The sequence below is a fragment of the Onthophagus taurus genome, chromosome 7 (assembly GCF_036711975.1).
Source record: "Onthophagus taurus isolate NC chromosome 7, IU_Otau_3.0, whole genome shotgun sequence".
Classification (NCBI taxonomy): Eukaryota; Metazoa; Arthropoda; class Insecta; order Coleoptera; family Scarabaeidae; genus Onthophagus; species Onthophagus taurus.
This window is the reverse complement of record NC_091972.1, coordinates 13,410,703-13,428,891: the sequence shown is the minus strand read 5'-3', so window position 1 is coordinate 13,428,891 and position 18,189 is coordinate 13,410,703. Positions and strand designations below refer to the sequence as shown.

The following is an 18,189-nucleotide window of genomic DNA, read 5'->3' as shown; positions in this document are numbered from 1 at the left end:
CTTCGGATATAACGGACAAAATATTTTAAGTCACACTATTAATATTATTTATTTAATACATCAGTATAGGTATATAAATATAAATGTTAGCGCTCATAGATAGAATCCAAATCGAGTTATTCCCGAAGTTGCTCTATCTATTGCATCTTTATAGATAAATTCGGGGTATTCCCCGAGTTGTCTATATGATGTATAAATCAAGGACAATGTCGATACTGTTAACAGAATCAGTAATGCGTTTTCTGAGTTCACCCAGTGTTGTAGGTAGTGGTGGTACGAAAACCTTCGAAAACCTTGTGAGACCACGCACACAATTCCAAAACTCCTTTATCACGACGGCCTATCCAACATGAGGGAGTTTCTCATTTAGTTACTCATGGACCTCATTATGCCAGTGAGGGGGAGCTCCATCTTGTTGGTATATAAAGTTGTTGGATTCATCCGTCATTTGCGTAAATAACCACAGTTGTAACATATCTAGGTATAACATACCAGTCACAGTTTTTTCATGAAAGAAAAACCGTCACACTTTTGTGTTGGATATGGCACAGAAAACATTCCATTTTTGAGTATCCCTTTCATCTTGGATAATGTCATGAGTATTTTCCGGTCCCCATATCCAAATGTTGTGACGGTTCACCTTGCCACTTAAATTTCGGGTCGCTTGACATAGCCATTTGGTCATAAGCTTTGTACCATCTGTGTATGATAAAATTTTCCACACAGTTTTCTGCGGAATACCAAGTTCACGACTTTCTTTACTGGTGGACTTTTATAGCGAACGCTCGAAACAGTCTTCAGGTGCTTTTACGTTTCTCAACTACTCCTGTAATTTTGAATTGTCGATACCATCGTAGAATGCTCTGATGACCTGGAAGATTAATTTGGTATTCCCTTTAGAATGCATGTTGCACTGTAACAATTGATAAACATCGCGCGTACTATAATACACAAAACGCTTTCTGTTGCATAGTCGCCATTTTAACAACTGCGGACGGGTCTTAGGCATGCGCATGACAAACTTAGAGGTTGTCGCTATACAAGGTTTATATATAAAAGGTTGTCTAGGTTCGTACGCAACCATACTGCGCATTACGCCACATGTGGAAAATAATACCGCCAAGCAATTCAAATTAAATAATTGCATGGAGCACCACATGGCCATGAGGTTTCGTGCACAATCCGTGATCGCTTACGTCACGAAACACTCCTGCTCTTGCCCCTCGCCCACAAACTAAAATCAAAGTATTGCAGCATAGGAACTTAGACAACCTTTAATATATAAACCTTGGTCGCTATAGACATATCATTTATTATTCTATCTGTCATACTTTCCGAATTATGACCTTTCAAATCCAATGATTCTTTTGTACTAATCCTGTATAATAAATCTAATTATCATTAAATCAAACCCTTTATGTACTTTGTATAACTGTGAAGACAAAAAAAAAGAGAAAAATGGTATTTGGATGTTGACAGAAGAGGATTTTAATTCTATTTTCAATGAAACGTTACCTACGCCATCCATTACGATGATGGGTATAGTCGATAAGCGGTGGTCCTAAAGTACCAACCGTATTCATACGGACTTCATAAATCACCGTCAAAAAAGCGGCCCACATTAATTTCCACTCTGCGGTAAAACATTGGCTTTGCGATGGATTTTTTATTTTTAAAATACAGGGAAGGCCGCGTCGTTCAAACGAGTTTTTCATTGTCCTTATTTTAAAAAGCGTTTTCCAGCCTTTTTTTCGTCCCCATTTTGGAGGATCCCTCGCATACAGATGAGCCCTAATGGGCGAATGATACCTTCAATTTAACATGACCTCCGATCGGTTAAACGACTTCTTTTGCGCCGGGAAACGTAATTTCGATGAGTATTTTTGTTGCTGCGATTGAAATCTTTTATATTAAATAAATTTACGAATGGCGCTAAAGCGGTTGCAACTTCTGAATTGCTCTTTCACGCGGACAAATTGTGCCGTATAAATATTTAACCTGGCGGCCAACGGATGGAAATTTAAAAGTTCCTGAGACGCAAGACATGATAGTCGGAGGGCATTCCGAAAACCGCCTTAGCTCCGGATCAAGGGCTCGGCTTTTGCCCAACTTCTTACGTTCATCTTATTTTCTGGTTCCTAAAGTTTACTGGCGCCTCCACCAATGGTATCTGCTCGAATGTAGTTCGGGGACATTATTTTCAGGCCCAACTTTCTGGCCTCCCTGAAATGAAAGGTAACGCGCTCCGTACCGACCGAATTTATAGTGTTTAAGTATGCGCTATGGGTAAAAAGAGCGAGAAAGAACTTTGGCGAAGATGTAAATCGGTTCGCTGTCACGCTCAATCCGCGTTGTCTCCGAAGGGAGTGATTTATATCAAGTTTCACAAACGACGATCCATAAAGTATACAAGTTTTAAACGATATAAAACTTTCACTGAAAGTAGTTTAGTTAAATCCATAACCGTCAATAACACACGTTCCACTCTATTTACCATCATGCATCGCAGTATGAATTACTAAACCCGATACATCCATATTAATTCATTTCAAAATAGACATATATACGTTATGATGCACGTATCGTGAACATGAACCACAAGATAATTGGGAATTACGAAATGAAACACAGCCTATTGAAACAGACCTAGTGTCACCGTGGATATGTTTCCACGCGGACGGTGGCAGCTCGAAACGGGAACCCCATACAGGAGTTATGCTGATGTACACAATGGGCGCTGACACGGAACCGTTAGAGACGGTTACTAACCCTAATCTAAATCTAATTAGGAAGTTACCAGTTCAAGCAAACGATCGATAATAAACAGAGACATACTATAATATTCATACTAAACTTACATTAAGCGGTGTCTTGTTGATGATTTACTTGCGTTTGTAATCAATCAATCATGTTATTTAATTAATTTGGTTTATTTTTCTTTTACAGCTATATCTATAATGTCTTTTTTGTTATCAAAACTTAATTTTATTGACAAGGTTTTGGTCTAATTATGATAAATGGAGCAAGAAGTCCAATAGAATAGACGATTTGTGAGGAACACATCGAATGTGGTCACGAAGCAAGTTCCACTGACAAGGACAAATTATCGACGACATAGCCGCTAAAGAGACGAGATCATGTCTACCATATTTCACCGCTTCAATTGCCCGATGGCGTCAAATCGTCGCAATAAGGGCGACGATTCGTTATTGATTACCGCTGACCACAATGGAGGAAAATATCTTTGCCGGATATGCACTACACCCGAATCAATTTATTTCGCTTAGCCTCGCCCTTATTTTTTTTACCGTTTAGTTTTCGCCGTTGTCCCGTCGAGCGGCGAGCAGATGAATATTAATTCGTACCGTTCGCAGATTGATGGATTGCGCCCGCAGTACGGACGATACAATGAGCGCCGGTGCGCCATAAAACGACAACACAGCGCGAACTAGCGAGCAATTTTAAAATCTAAACTATAAAATGATTTATAAAGCGAACGCGCGCAACGCGAACCAGCGTCTGCTCGCCTGGAAACTGTATAGGTGAAATTTAATTTGTGGATTGATTGATGAGCAACGATCGTTTTTTGCTCGTTAATCGCGAACCCAAATCGCCGTCGCTTTGTATAGATTGGGATATCAAGAATTGTATACGTACGTTTTATTTAATATCTATTACTTAAATATAAGAAATAAATACCCTAAACTTTTTGTTGGAAAAGATACAAACTTTTAAATTACAATTTTTTTAATTATTTCTTTGATAGTTCCAATAGCTTACCAGGAACTGCATCAATATCTGTTTTTTTCTATAGTTTTTAGAGCAGTAAATGCTTCTTTCTCGATAACAAATCGCTCAAAGCGTTGCAGATCTAACAGTGTAGTGTCCTAGTTTTCTTCTTCTTTTTCAACTTTTAGTCATCCTCTCCTTGACATATGCCTCCTCTTTTATCTTCCATTTGTTTCGGTCTTGTACTGGTTGTGGCCAATTTTTCCCAGCTTTTTCCTTAATGTCATCAACCCATCTCCTGAGTGGTCTTTCTTATGCACTGCTTGTACATTCTTGGAATCCATGTTAATATATGGCCTATTGATTACTCTATGGCCTATTAGTTACTACATGGCCCGCCCATCTCCTCTTTGCCTGCGCAGTTTCTATTGCTCTTTGTGTTGTTTTTGGTCTTGTTGCTGATTTTGTATTATTACTGTTCTAGTCGATATCCATAACATTAAGTGATACATCTTTTTGGTGGTGTATATCAAAAAAATGGTTTATCACGTCCCCTTGTCACCAACATAGTTCCATTAGAATGGATCTTTTACTTTGATAATTTTCACGGTATGACGAGAAACCAACAATATACTTATGCTTAAGCAGAATCAAGAAACCAAGGTGATTTCAGAAAACAGGCAGGGTTACAGATTGTTGTGATAGAAACCAGTTGGTAAGGCATAATGTAATAATTTTTTCATTAAAAAAATATTTGAAAAGAGATAGCTCAAAAGAGTAGTAGTAGATTGTTCTTAGGAATAGTTTCAGGAGACAAGTACACCCTAGTGGATACAAAATGTTTTACTCAACGATCGGAAGTCTATGCCATACCATATCTTGTAGTCCATAAATATCTTCAGCTGATTTGTTGTTCCTATACAAAGGCATGACACAAGCTTGCTCGAAGGTTACCTTCTAATTTGAAGTTTTAAGGACTCTAAAAGACGATATGACTGACGAGGACTATATCTGTTAGGACGGAAGAGTTTCTTGGCATAAACAAGTGAAATTGATACGAACTGAAAAATTTTAGACATTCTAACCAGAAGTTTATATTTAGCGTTTCCAAAATCTGACAAAAGTTCGATTTACTGGATTATATTGTTATGTGAAATATTCAAAATCATTCTTTTGGTCAATATTCTCATATAATTAAGACTATATTGGTCAAAATACTTCATTACATTGCCATTGTTTTCGATTTCTCTTTGTTTCTCCTCTTCAAACCTGGTTTATAAGATGTCTACGGTACTGTCATTCATGTGAGGTCCATCATTTTCTACCTTCTATCGGTACTTGTGATCTAATTAATAATAAGGCAATAACAAAATACAAAATAAAGATAATATGCAACTGGACGAACACGAAGCTTTTCTGAAACCTCGATATGTACTCTACAAGTATAACCCATAGTCATTCCCTAACTTAACGCAAATAGTTCATCTATATGCTTTCACCAGTTTGAATTCAGTCAACGAACACTGGGATCCCCTTTAAATTAATTAAATTTGAACAACCTCAATAAATTGTAGAATGAACAAGCAAGTGTTTAGTACTCTAATAGATAAAGCAATGTAAAAGGATTTTCAGAGTAAGCTTCAAAGAAAATATTTAAGTCCAAAACTGAACATGGCTAAAATGAACCAGTTATTTATTTAAATTTTCATGCTATTTTTATTAAACATATTATGTGTAGTCAATTAATTAATTATATTATGAGTGTGTCCTATAAGATCTGCTGTAACTTCAGCTCTTCAAAAGTTTAGGGCAAATGTAGGTCTTTTATGAACCTTAGTACTGCTTTAAGGTCTTGTTCCGTTATGTCAATAAAAATCTGAAAATTTTGTCGTTGCAATATCAACAAGTTTGATCCTCAGCTTGTCCAATATGGAAGAGGAAATCTGATAGCGACCGTAGATCCTCTTTGCTGAGGTATCGTCTTTGGTTTTGTTTTGCGACGGAGTTATCATACTCTTCGCCTGGCTGTGACCTGGAAGTTCTTTCCAGCGTAACCTTTGAGGTCTCTCAACTATTAATTACCTGCTTTGAGTGGCTTTTTTGTAGTCCACAGCCGGGTTGGGGTCCAATATAGGACGTTCTCGCTGCCTCTTTGGCCAGCTTGTCCGCCCTTTCATTGCCCTCAATGTCTTTGTGACCTGGAACCCACCATAGAGTAACATCATTACCCCTAACGAGTTCTCTCAGGTACACTCTCTCAGCAGTGCGGAGTCACAAATTTATCGATGCACCTTTCTGTCCCTTCTCTAGGTTCAAAACGGTGCAAAAGTTTATAGCAAGAACTTCAGCTTGAAAAATGTTTATGTCCGAGCTAAGGGGCAATTTGGTCTACTAATGCCCATACCTACTCCTGATTCAACTGTCTTTGAAGCATCTCCTGCTTCAGGTCAATACTTTACAAAAGATTTACTAAAAACGTTTTTAAGATTATAGAATTATATTATGATTCCTCGAAAATGTTATAAAGAGAATCTCTTGAAACGTGCGGTAAACTTTTAACGTAGAATTCATAAAACGGCGTCGGCGGGCGCATTTTCATTTTTCAGGACATTATTAAGCAGGCGATGACAGGAAAGCCGGTTTGGAACTGTTGGCGGGCGAGGACTAGCAGTAAAAAGTATATGAACACGACCAGGTACGTTGGGATTATGCAGGAGAGTTCTCCGAAGCCTCAGGCCCAGGTTTTATATTTATCGTAAATATCAACCATAACTGAACGCCGAACAAGTCGGGTGCCGTTCGGCACGACACTTTACGACTACGGGTTTCGTCCCCGACGTCGGAACACTAAAAACAATACTAAAGGTATCTGTAATATCAGCTTTTACGACCTGCTCCGACCGCCAACGACACCTTTGGCCCCTTTTTTTGCGACAGGACGGCTCCGGGTCTCTCGATTAAAATTTTGTTATCTCGAATAGCCGCTTCCGGATTTGTGACATTTCGCGAAATTTACGCTTCACAATCATGAAACGAACCCCGATCACTTTTACTTCTATCCTATTTTATTTCTTAACCTTGGCATATATTATTAGCCGTAAATAAGGAATTAGCTCACAAACTCTCGAACATAACCTCCTTAAGTATTCCGAAATACCAAATAGAGCTACGTAAGCCATTAAGGTGTCACGAGCTTTGGTCCTAACTTCGGACTTGTTCGCCTTCATATACCCTTTGCATATTCATCAACGAAGAAACTTCTCGCCCCTCGTCGCGTCCTTACGATTGCGTGTTTCGAATATATACTCTTACAATTAAAAGTTTTAATTTCATTCGTGCAAAATTAAATTATGACGAGCGTCCTGCATGTAACCAGTAAGGGTAATTTACTTGATTAAGGACGCGTCAGGCGTCGGTCCTCTTTGCAGTCGTTCGTCGAATTTTAAAGCTCCAATTTTCGTCTAGGAAAATTGTCGTAATATTAAAAAGGGGAAGGTTTGCGGTCGATTTAACCCATGGACGGCGACAATAAAAATTCTAGCGTGGTGTGCACACGTATCTCACATTGTTTATTTGAATCTGTATTCAAATTGAGGTTGGACGTAATAAATTTCTTTTACGTCATTGTCTGAATGTAGGCCAACGTTATTTACAGTGTCTGCTTACACAGATAAACATTTCTTTGTGAAGAAATAATTATTTTAAAAGAAGGAGAAGGAAAGAAAAACATTTATTCGATAAATAGTAGCGATATAACCCTCACGTTTTCATGGATTCAGTCATGACAAGGCGGTGAACGTTTCCTTCCGTATTTTTTATAAATTACAGTGCTAAGTTCCACCATCAATTCCGGGCTTCCTTCCATCTGCACGCCTCGCGACGCTAGACGTCACATTTATCATAAGAATGGAGAATTTCTTATCCTGTCGAATGCATAAATAGAACCAATTTGTTCTGCTTTCTTTTCCTTCCTATCCAAAGACTCGGTCTTAATCCCCAACTCATAAAAATAGTGCCGATAGCCGGATTATCGTCAAAATCCTATAATAGGTTCTTGGTAATTTCAGTAGATAAAGTATAAAATAGAATTTTCTCTTGGGGATTGTTCGCTGTCACGATTAAGGTTCACCGTAACAGGATAAAAGTAACACAATCAATTGATCCATATAAACATGAAACATGATGATGTAACAGGATCGACTTCCGATTATATTCTACAAAAACTTTTAGCGAATATATCAAATTATTTATAGAAAAAGTTATGATACAGAAAAGATCCAATCAAATATCAATACATCTCTAAATTAATGGATATAGAAACAGAACGAAAGTAGTTTTCATCCAATTTCTTTCATTTCTAACAAGATTAGCTTGATCTTTTCATTTTGGCCAACGAGAAAAGAGTACCCGAACACCCTTATAACAATAATCCTTAACAAACATGCGCAATTTTAGATTGTTCTTCACGACTAATACGGATTTTATAACAATTTCTTTTTAATTTTCCTTATTTTTCTTTCATCAAAACTTGTTTTTTCGCCTGAACAATAATCGCAAATTTCCGGAGACGACGGAATACAATTTTTGAAAGAATCTCATTCTTCGGAAATAGCGACCGCACGGCGCACCCGTTAAATGACGTATAAAAGATTTCAAAGTTGCCGACGCCCTCCAAGTTCAATTTAATTTTTGAGGCCCGGAACGCAACACGACCCTTGGCTTGTCTGTCAAAAAAAAATGTAAGGATGGCAACGAGAAAAAAATCGAGAATTTCGCCTCTGGAACCAGCCGAAAGATTAATATTACTTATCAAATTCTCCTTTGTATACTTTTCGAACGTAAAGTATAAAGTCTATCAATGTGACCTTACTTGACAAGATAATTTTTTATCAATAAAAGTTGGATTTTAGAAAATACGAACTGATTAAATCTATCTTTATCAGGTTTATATCAAAGAGATTTAGGACTTTCATTTATAACTTTTATTAAAATTGTAAATAAATTTTATAGAAATTAAATAATGGATAAAACAAGTCACTTCGAATCCGTATGCTCATCGACCAATTAGTCTCATAGCATAAAAAGACAGGATTAGAAGAAAGATACAACAGATAAAAGAGACCAGCAAAGATTAAGAGGTGCTACAGAAGAAAAATGTAACCTGCAGAAGACGAAACAAAGGCAACGCAACGTTCTGAATGATCCACGAAAGAATTATGAAAACAATGACTAATACCACAAATATCTACCACATTAACTTTCTAGTAAGTTCTAAGCTATATTACAAAATCGAAATGCTAGCAAAGTACAAAGCCGTAATTAGATGAGCCAAGAAGGAAGTTCAGGGATGTCGGCGTTAACTTTAAAAAGTTTTGTAAGACTTCGCAAAACACGAAGAAGTTCCTGAGTACTAAAATCATCGTGATGGTTACCATCATCGATCAAATCACGATCATTGACATTATGACTTGTTGAATTAGCTTATGTCTTGCGGTAATTAGCAATTAGCTTACTGCCGGCCTTAACCTTAAATAAAGGAGGAGGGTTTGTATATAAGAAAGGCAAGGAAGAACGACTTTGAAGAATTACAAGACACAGTAGACAGATCAGCCAAAAAAGCAAAAGTCAATAAAGATTGGAAATCCTGTCCCAGGTCTAATGCAACAATTTAAAGAAGACGTTATCAATAATAATGGAGAGATGTTAATAACCTTATGTGCATAGAATATCAACAAACATAAATATCAACACAAATACACATTTGGGAATAAAAGAAAACAGAATTCTGAAACAAACTTATTTTCCACAACAAAGACATAGAGTATCATACATAGAACGCGGAAGGATGCTTACCAGGACAAGGGGACTGACTTTAATGTTAGGGGCTTTAAAGTTTTATACTCAGACTAACTAGATGTCTAATAATATTCGATTTTAATTTCTCTCTCTCTCTTCGAAGCTTTATACCTTCTTCACTGCGTTTAGATTTTGTTGTAGTCCAACATTATTTCCTCTGGTTATTCGATATTTAGGATCCCTAGATCCACTGCAATATTAGCTCTCCACCACATCCTCGGTCATCCCAGCAGCAGCTTTGGGAACTCTCCTCATACCAATTTGACGGCACGTTTGTCTAGTCTTCTAACATGGTCGGCCCATCTCAGTCTTTCTGGCTATTACTTTTATTACATTTAGCTAGTTACATAGTTTTTCCAATTCTCTATTAGTCCTTATTCTATACTGCTGTGTGATATTGTCCTTGATTGGTTTATATCTCCGTCTAAGAATTCTTGTTCCCGCGATTTTTAGTCAGTACACATTTTGTTTCATCATCCTTCATGTTTCACATGGTTACATTATTATGGGTCTTATAACTGAATGATATAATCTTATCTTCGTGTAGTGGGATATAGTTTTCGATTTCATTACCATTTGTAGCGCAAACCAGCAGTGAATACCTCCTTGTATTCTCCTATCAATCTCTTGCGTTGTTATCAGAAGTGGTCTATGTGCATAGAACATCAACAAACATAAATATCAACACAAATACACATTTGGGAATAAAAGAAAACAGAATTCTGAAACAAACTTATCTTCCACAACAAAGACATAGAGTATCATACATAGAACGCGGAAGGATGCTACCACGACAAGGGGACTGACTTTAATGTTAGGGGCTTTAAAGTTTTACACTCAGACTAACTAGATGTCTAATAATATTCGATTTTAATTTCTCTCTCTCTCTCTCTTCGTAGCTTTATACCTTCTTCACTGCGTTTAGATTTTGTTGTAGTCCAACATTATTTCCTCTGGTTATTCGATATTTAGGATCCCTAGATCCACTGCAATATTAGCTCTCCACCACATCCTCGGTCAACCCAGCAGCTGCTTTGGGGACTCTCTTCATACCAACGTGACGGCACGTTTGTCTAGTCTTCTAACATGGTCGACCCATCTCAGTCTTTCTGGCTATTACTTCTATTATATCTAGCTAGTTACACAGTTTTTCCAATTCTCTATTAGTCCTTATTCTATGCTGCTGTGTGATATTGTGCTTGATTGGTTTATATCTCCGTCTAAGAATTCTTGTTCCCGCGATTTTTAGTCAGTACACATTTTGTTTCATCATCCTTCATGTTTCACATGGTTACATTATTATGGGTCTTATAACTGAATGATATAATCTTATCTTCGTGTAGTGGGATATATTTTTCGATTTCATTACCATTTATAGCGCAAACCAGCAGCGAATACCTCCTTGTATTCTCCTATCAATCTCTTGCGTTGTTATCAGAAGTGGTCTGCGTTGATTCGTACCAGTTTAATGAACTCTTCCTTGAAATCGATTTTATTTCCCACTATATCTATGTCATCAGCGAATGCCAGTATAATTCAAGTACTTTCATTTTTAAAGAGGGGTGTTTCTGCGTTTGTCTTCTGCACGACACTTTTCAGTATAAATCAGTTTCTACGTAAGAAAAGAAAAGAGCTAAAGATATATGTATATATTTTTTATGATGTTAAACTTTTGACTGTGGCATATTTTAGGTAATTAATTTTAATATAAATTCTTTTAATAATTTGGTGAACGATTATTCAATAATGATGTTATTGAAGGGAAACCATTTTCTAAAGTTAAAACTTAACTTTCATCGTCCAAAGTCGCTTTAATTTTCTATCACGGCTGTACTCAATTATTAATGAAACATTACATAATTTAGGCTCCCTGGAGGAAACATCACACCGGTCGGAATGAAAGATCATTGGAATTCTTGCTATCGTTTGTATTTTTTTTTAAATAGACCTTCCTCGGCGGTACTAAGTGCAACGAAGGGTGAAATATTAAATTTCAAATTCATTCATTGGCGTGTCGGGCGGGCGTAGCAACGCTGTCGTCGGTTAGTTCGCGTTTGAATTTCTGTACGATGCTAAAATTAAATTTTCCTCACTTCCGGTTCCGCACCCTCACACGGCTTGTCGCCGTTTCATGTATTCGTAGGAACGCCTCTTTTAGTGCAACGTGGTTGTTCGCGTTTTAACAAAAAAAAAAGTAGCTAGCAGAAACGGGTGTGCGCAGTGCCAAAGTAAATTACGTTCGAGCTTGTTTTTGTTTACTCTCAACGGGTGTTTGAAAAACTGGGATTGGTTATTTATTTTTTTTTTTTAACGGAGTTTCATTAAAAAAATTGTGTTGCTGTATATTTCCATTGAGGTAACTAATCATCCAAAAAATTTTAATTTCTTAGTAAATTGAAACTATATAGAAAGTTTTTTTTTGTTTATTGTATCGCGATCACGTTTCAAACTGTTTGTGACAACCCAAATTATGACGTTCTAATAACAAATCAAACAAAAAAAGTTAAACAATCAAGTTGATGAAACTGTGTAAAGCACCTTTGTAGCTGTGATGTTATCAAATCAATTTATAATGTTTTTTCTACTTTGCTCGAGTAACAAGATGTCAAGCTGCATAAAATGACACCTGAGGTCTGGTTCACTTACCGCTTTATCTCCAAGTTGCTCTACCCTGCAGTGAAGGAAGGCCGTCTGACCCACAGCGGTGGTGACATTTCGTGGAACATTAAATTCGAAATAGGGATGAATGCTGACATTGCTATTCAGGATTCCGTCTTCTAAATACGAGTCTACGCCACCTGAAATATCAAGGCTGTTAGAATATTGCAAACGTAGCAGACATAACAAAAAGAAAAAAGAATTTTATTCTTACACGTGCCATTTTATTTTATTTTATATTTAACCACTTTTATTTATTCACCTAGATGGAATACAAAATGACACGGCTTCAGAAAACATTATTCAAATTGAGTTTTATTACTTCAAAACACGAAGTATTCAACTACAACCTATTTCAAGAGTGTATCGATCGGCGCTCGTCTAATTAACCGTACCTATCTTGAAAAAAATTTTAATACGTATAAATAGCAAAGGTTTACGATGACAGAGCGGATTTTTAATGATCGGTATAAAATTCCTATTACCACGAACTTTTCTAGCTCATTTTAAAACATGGGCAAGTTTGCCTCGTATATAGTTTATAAACCGATATTTTTCTATAAAACCGTAAACACATACAAGCTTAATATTTATTCAATTCCAAATTGGCATCCCTAAAATACAAAAGCCGAATATGCGATTGCTACTACAACTGGAAATAAAACTAAAAACAAAAACATTAGTAAAAAAAAACTTTTTCAACAACGTCAATATCATCAAAAATATGAAATAACCGATTAAAATAAAATTTGCCTAACTTTGCTTTGATGCATCCATCCAAGCTTTAATAAAATCATACGAGTTTTATGCAAAAATCGGTAGAATTTATAGCCCTCCATATATCTGGGATGACGTAGTTCGTCAGATGTTGTCATATCACCGCGAACAGTTAGATAAATTTGATTAATGTGATATATGTTTTCAATTACATATTATAAAACGTAACATCACCATATACGATTGTTACTGATGTTGTTCGGTTAATGTATATATAAGGACTTTGATTAATTAAATAGCGATATAGGGTGGAACAATAAACACTGTGGTGACGAGGTTGCACAATTTAACCTCCGAACGCAAGAACATTTCCGGCGCTTGGTCGGTCGTCTGATGTGATGCAGGGCATTTCCGGGGCGGCTGTCGGCCAAAGCGCCGGCCGCATGCAAACTTTGCGTACACCAACAATTATTCATTTCCATCGTGGCCGACCGCAAACTGTCAAAATTCGCGCGGGCGTTTATTAGACACCGTTACTGACATTGAAGAACGGCCAGTTTAACTCTCAACCAATTACCCTCATTCTGGTAAATTTGTTGTGGAAAATTATCAAAAGTTTATTATTTTGTTGGATAAGCAAAAATGTTATGTTTAATTCTACCTATTTCCAATAGTTTTCCAATATTAAAATACAGTATATTAAAGAGATGTCTTAACACGCTAAATTTGAAAGCAATGTGAGAAAGAAAAGAGGAAATCTTAATTGGTATACATTACCAAGTAGCACCAGCGAAGAAAAATTGAACTAGGAGGAAAAGGAAAACCTGAAAACAACGATGTGCTTACACATCCGTCTGTTTGCTTCATCTTGCTCTTTCCGGTGATCAACCATCTATTCGAGTCTATGCGGGCAGTAATGAGCTTCTCAATACAATATGAGATTTCGGTTTCTTTATTTTGTTTGTCGATGCAGTTTTGTGCAATATAATATGATATAATCGAAGAAATGGTAGAATAGTTTCAACTACCCCCGTTTTGATAGAAATCCTTTCAAAATCTTTGTTCAAATGCAAAACTATTGAAGTTTCAAAATCGTTTTCGGGAAGAATTTGATGGGTTTGAAGAATTCTATTATCATTTACCTCGACTGTTAGACATACGATCTATTAAACAAAGCATTACTCGTGACAATGATTCTCTTTGAGCTTTATTTATATTGTTGGTTAAGATGGAGCTGGATGCATTTGGAGAACTGAAACAATGAATGGTAATCGATTAGGCTCGGCTAAATGAAAAAATTGAAAATAGATAACACATTCCTAATATTAGTGACACTATAGTACTTTAGATTAGATCTAGCGAGTACTTTCAGATGATAGTAGAAGAGAGGGATAAGGAATAAACTGTTTCCATCACATACTGAACTTATTCGAAGTTAATCGTATTCTCTATTGATCTATGTATATTACGCTCTTTAAACATTTAAACGATGCATGAATCATGCTTTAAAAGGACTCACCGAAGTTATATGTAACCTTTACGTTGTGATAATACATTCATCAAATTGAGCTTGATATTACTGATGGTAAAAAAGTGCTATATTTTGCTTTTTCAGTAAGAGCAAATTCTGAAGTAGTACAATGTTTTGAAGGCATCAATATGAGTAACGATTTATGTTTAAAATTTTTTGATACATATGCATATCTGGAATACGTAATGTTTAATCATGTAGGTTACGCACTGTCATATACAACAGATCTTGTTGCATGTTAAATGTGGAGAACTCAACACATTTTTTGCAAATCAAAGCAAATTCCATGTGTCGATCATTACCTTCAGCTGGTCCAATCAACCGTAGATTTGAAGAATGCAGCTAAGAAGGCTGTAAAATGGTATATACGCCATTTTTGATGTGACACAAAAATTATTAATAAATTTAGTGTAAAGGTCTTGACGAGGAAACAGAAAGCAAACGATACAATTAGCAAGTGATGATGTGAAGATGAAGGATAAGAAGCATGGCGAAGTACATTTCAAACAAGGGCGTAGATAAGGGGGGTAAAGGGGGTAATTACCCCCCCAGAATAAAGAAATGTGTATTTTTGTATATATTTTTTTAATTTACTACTACTTTAGGGCTTTAGCAATAATTATATTTCTAATTTCTGATGTTAACGTTTATTTTATTTTCCCTCATAAACCTTGATTCTAAGCACTATTTGGCGAGCATAACGCTGTAATGTTTCTAAATTACCCCCCCTAGAACTAAAAGATATCTACGCCCTTAATTTCAAAGAGAAATCCTATATAAAGCATATATAAAGCATAATCGACATGTTATAAACACGGTATGATGATACAACAAATTGATACAAATACAAGGATGTTTGTATGTGAATGATCCTTTAACCTAAGTTGACCGTCGAACTTTGGAGATTATCGCTTAGAGGTAAAAGTTGGAAGTTCATGATACTATTGATGACAATAGAGAAAATCAATGGGTCCAAAATACTTCTCTGAGGCATCGCATAAAGAAATTCGTGGCTAAGTGATAGGTCTAAGTTAGTGTGTTTATATAAGAAGGTATGAGAAAGGTAGTTTTGAAACCCCTACAAAGAAGAAGAATAAAAGCCTATGAAGCGAATAGATGAGAGCTATAAATCATGATAGACCTAATCAAATGCTTTACTACAATCATGCAAAACCAACAAGATTAAACGTCGATTATCCCAAGCGTACTTAATGTCATCAATAACCTTGATAAGTGCGGTTGTAGTACTGTGGCCAGGGCGGAATCTAAATTGTATGTCATCGATTATACGATGTTCCTCAAGATAATTAAATACTTAGTAGTACATAACGCGCAATAATCTTTGACAAAATGGAGATAATTATTAGGATAAGAAAGAATTGAAATCTTGACCTTAGGAACAGTTATATGACAACTTGGATTAACATGATATTGCGGAAGTAATCTAGCTACAAAAGTTTCAATAATCAATAACATCAAGTACCTAGAGTTTCCCAAAGTAGTTTATACAGGTGGTTCCAGCTCATACAAAAAATATGATTTCTATGCACATCTATTATGCACCATTAATAGGTGCAACGATGTTAGCTAAAAGTTAAGCTTTCTATTTCTTGAGTGGCTACTCAACAATAAAGTATCTAATTTTGGAATGCGACAGATTTGTGGATCTCATTTTATGTACACAGAAACATTATACATGTTATTAACAAACAGTTTATTCAGATTATTATAGCTTCGATTATTATTCGAGCATATTATTATTATTCTTCGAAAGTGAATCGATGTTAAATTCTTACAAAAGAAGAGTTTTATCCTGTTATTACATACTTTCCACCGTTCTCAATTTGACACGAAAAATACATAAAAATTAATTAAAACGATGTTAAAACAAGTACACTTTTTTATTTGTGTGAAAACGAAACAGTAAAAAACTGACAGTTATTTTTATAATTAAGGTATATTTCGTAGTTCTCTAAAATGGTTTTATAAAAAAAAATTTATGTTATCTCCTTTGATGAAAATAAAATATAAAGCATAAAAGTAATTAAAAATAAATATTTAAAAATATATTTTCCTCTATATTTTATGAAACTCTGTTATATTGTTGTACACATTGTTTTGTTTATATTATAACTATAATAACATTCTCTAAATTGGAATTTAACTTTGCGTATGAGGATAAGAGCGTGTTTAATCTTGCTAGAGAAGCGGAAAGTACATGGAACCTTCTCTTCGTTCCCTTATCGGTCCAAAGGAGCACATTTCCCGTTCCGGATTTCGCGGGACTGGTCACAGTTGTAATAATCTGATCGGGAACACAGTCAGCGTTTCCTTCGAGCGGATCTTGGAATTTCGTGCCGCGTATTGAAATTGAGTTTGGCGGTCTGTGCGCACGCCGAATTCTTTCTTATTCCCTTTCTCTCTCTTTATTACTCCTTCTGGCGGTTTTACGATTTCTGCACAGCATGGACGTACACGGGAAAGTACTTACGCGGTGGAATTAAGAGACGGTCGCCGAATCGGATCGATTATGCCGATTGAACTCCTACGTTTCAAATACTTTTGAAATACTTTACAATCGGAAATTCTTTAAATTCCTTTTATGAATTAACTTTTTTTTATTTTTAAGCCTGATTAAAGGTATTCACAAGTTATTGTTTAAAGGTTTAAATTCCGAAGTTTAACGGGATGTTAACTACGTTCTCTAGAGAGACTAATTCAACAAGGGCAGTGTTAATAATGTTCCATATTTACGTAACTGGGTTGTAACAAGGTATACCAGGCTTCGTCGTCCAGTACAATAACTCGCAGACAAGGGAGCGTAATTTGCGTTAAGGGCGTTGATTATCTGTTACGTACGTCCTGCTCAACGATAATATCGCACTAATCAAGTTCCCATCCGAGCACAACTACCGGTTTCGTATTATTACACGCCTCTTGTAATGCTGGACGGGTTTATTGCGCGTTTCGATCCTAATCGAACGATGAACAACGAGACGACCACAAATATTATTAAACAGGCGGGCGTCACTGTTATTTATACTTTAGTTGTTTTGTGTAAATGAGAAACTTAATACGTAATTTCAAGATTAAGGAATATAGAGGTTGATCTGGGAGTTCACGAATACAATAAGGGTTGAAGGCAATGCAGACAATGGCACCTGGTCGCATCCGAAGCTCCGGTAACAAATCATCTTAATTACGTTTGATAATAAGGGCGAGAAACTGGCCGGACGGGAGCAAACAATGTGTTGTGCGAGAAGACGTCTTTTTGTGGAACGGAGGGCATTGTTGTCGGCCGGCACCGCAACCAAGACCGCTTCCTTTGAAAGTCTTTAAGAACCTCGCGACCCGCTAACCAGTAATTTATGGCTACAATTTCTTAGGGAAGCGCGTCGCGATGAGACGTTGTTTTAATCTTGTTCGGAAGTTGTACAGTTCGGACCGACGTAAATAAAGTTCTTGATTTATCGGATGTCGTTCTCCGGTCCATTACTGGTGGAGATGGGCCCATTTCCTGATTACCGCCCTGGACGCTTAACCCGGATGAGAACCCTGGATTGCAATTATCCTGCCGTTAAAAATGCGGCTTAATTGATGTCTTTTTTGCGAGCGTGCATTTACTTAAGTAATCTTTAATTAAATCGTTTTAATGTCGTGAAGAACAGGCGAAACGGTTATGTAGGTTATAATAGTAA

General features: G+C 36.3%; 1 protein-coding gene across 2 annotated transcripts in view; it reads right to left on the bottom strand.

Annotated features, from left to right (window-relative positions):
* Positions 1-18,189, bottom strand: part of LOC111425263 (zwei Ig domain protein zig-8-like) — a 175,884-nt gene that overhangs the window by 23,044 nt on the left and 134,651 nt on the right. For both annotated transcript variants that reach the window (XM_071197688.1, XM_071197689.1), the window contains exon 2: positions 12,232-12,383. In XM_071197688.1, the coding sequence (XP_071053789.1) occupies positions 12,232-12,383 (152 nt within the window). The remainder of the gene's footprint in view (positions 1-12,231; positions 12,384-18,189) is intronic.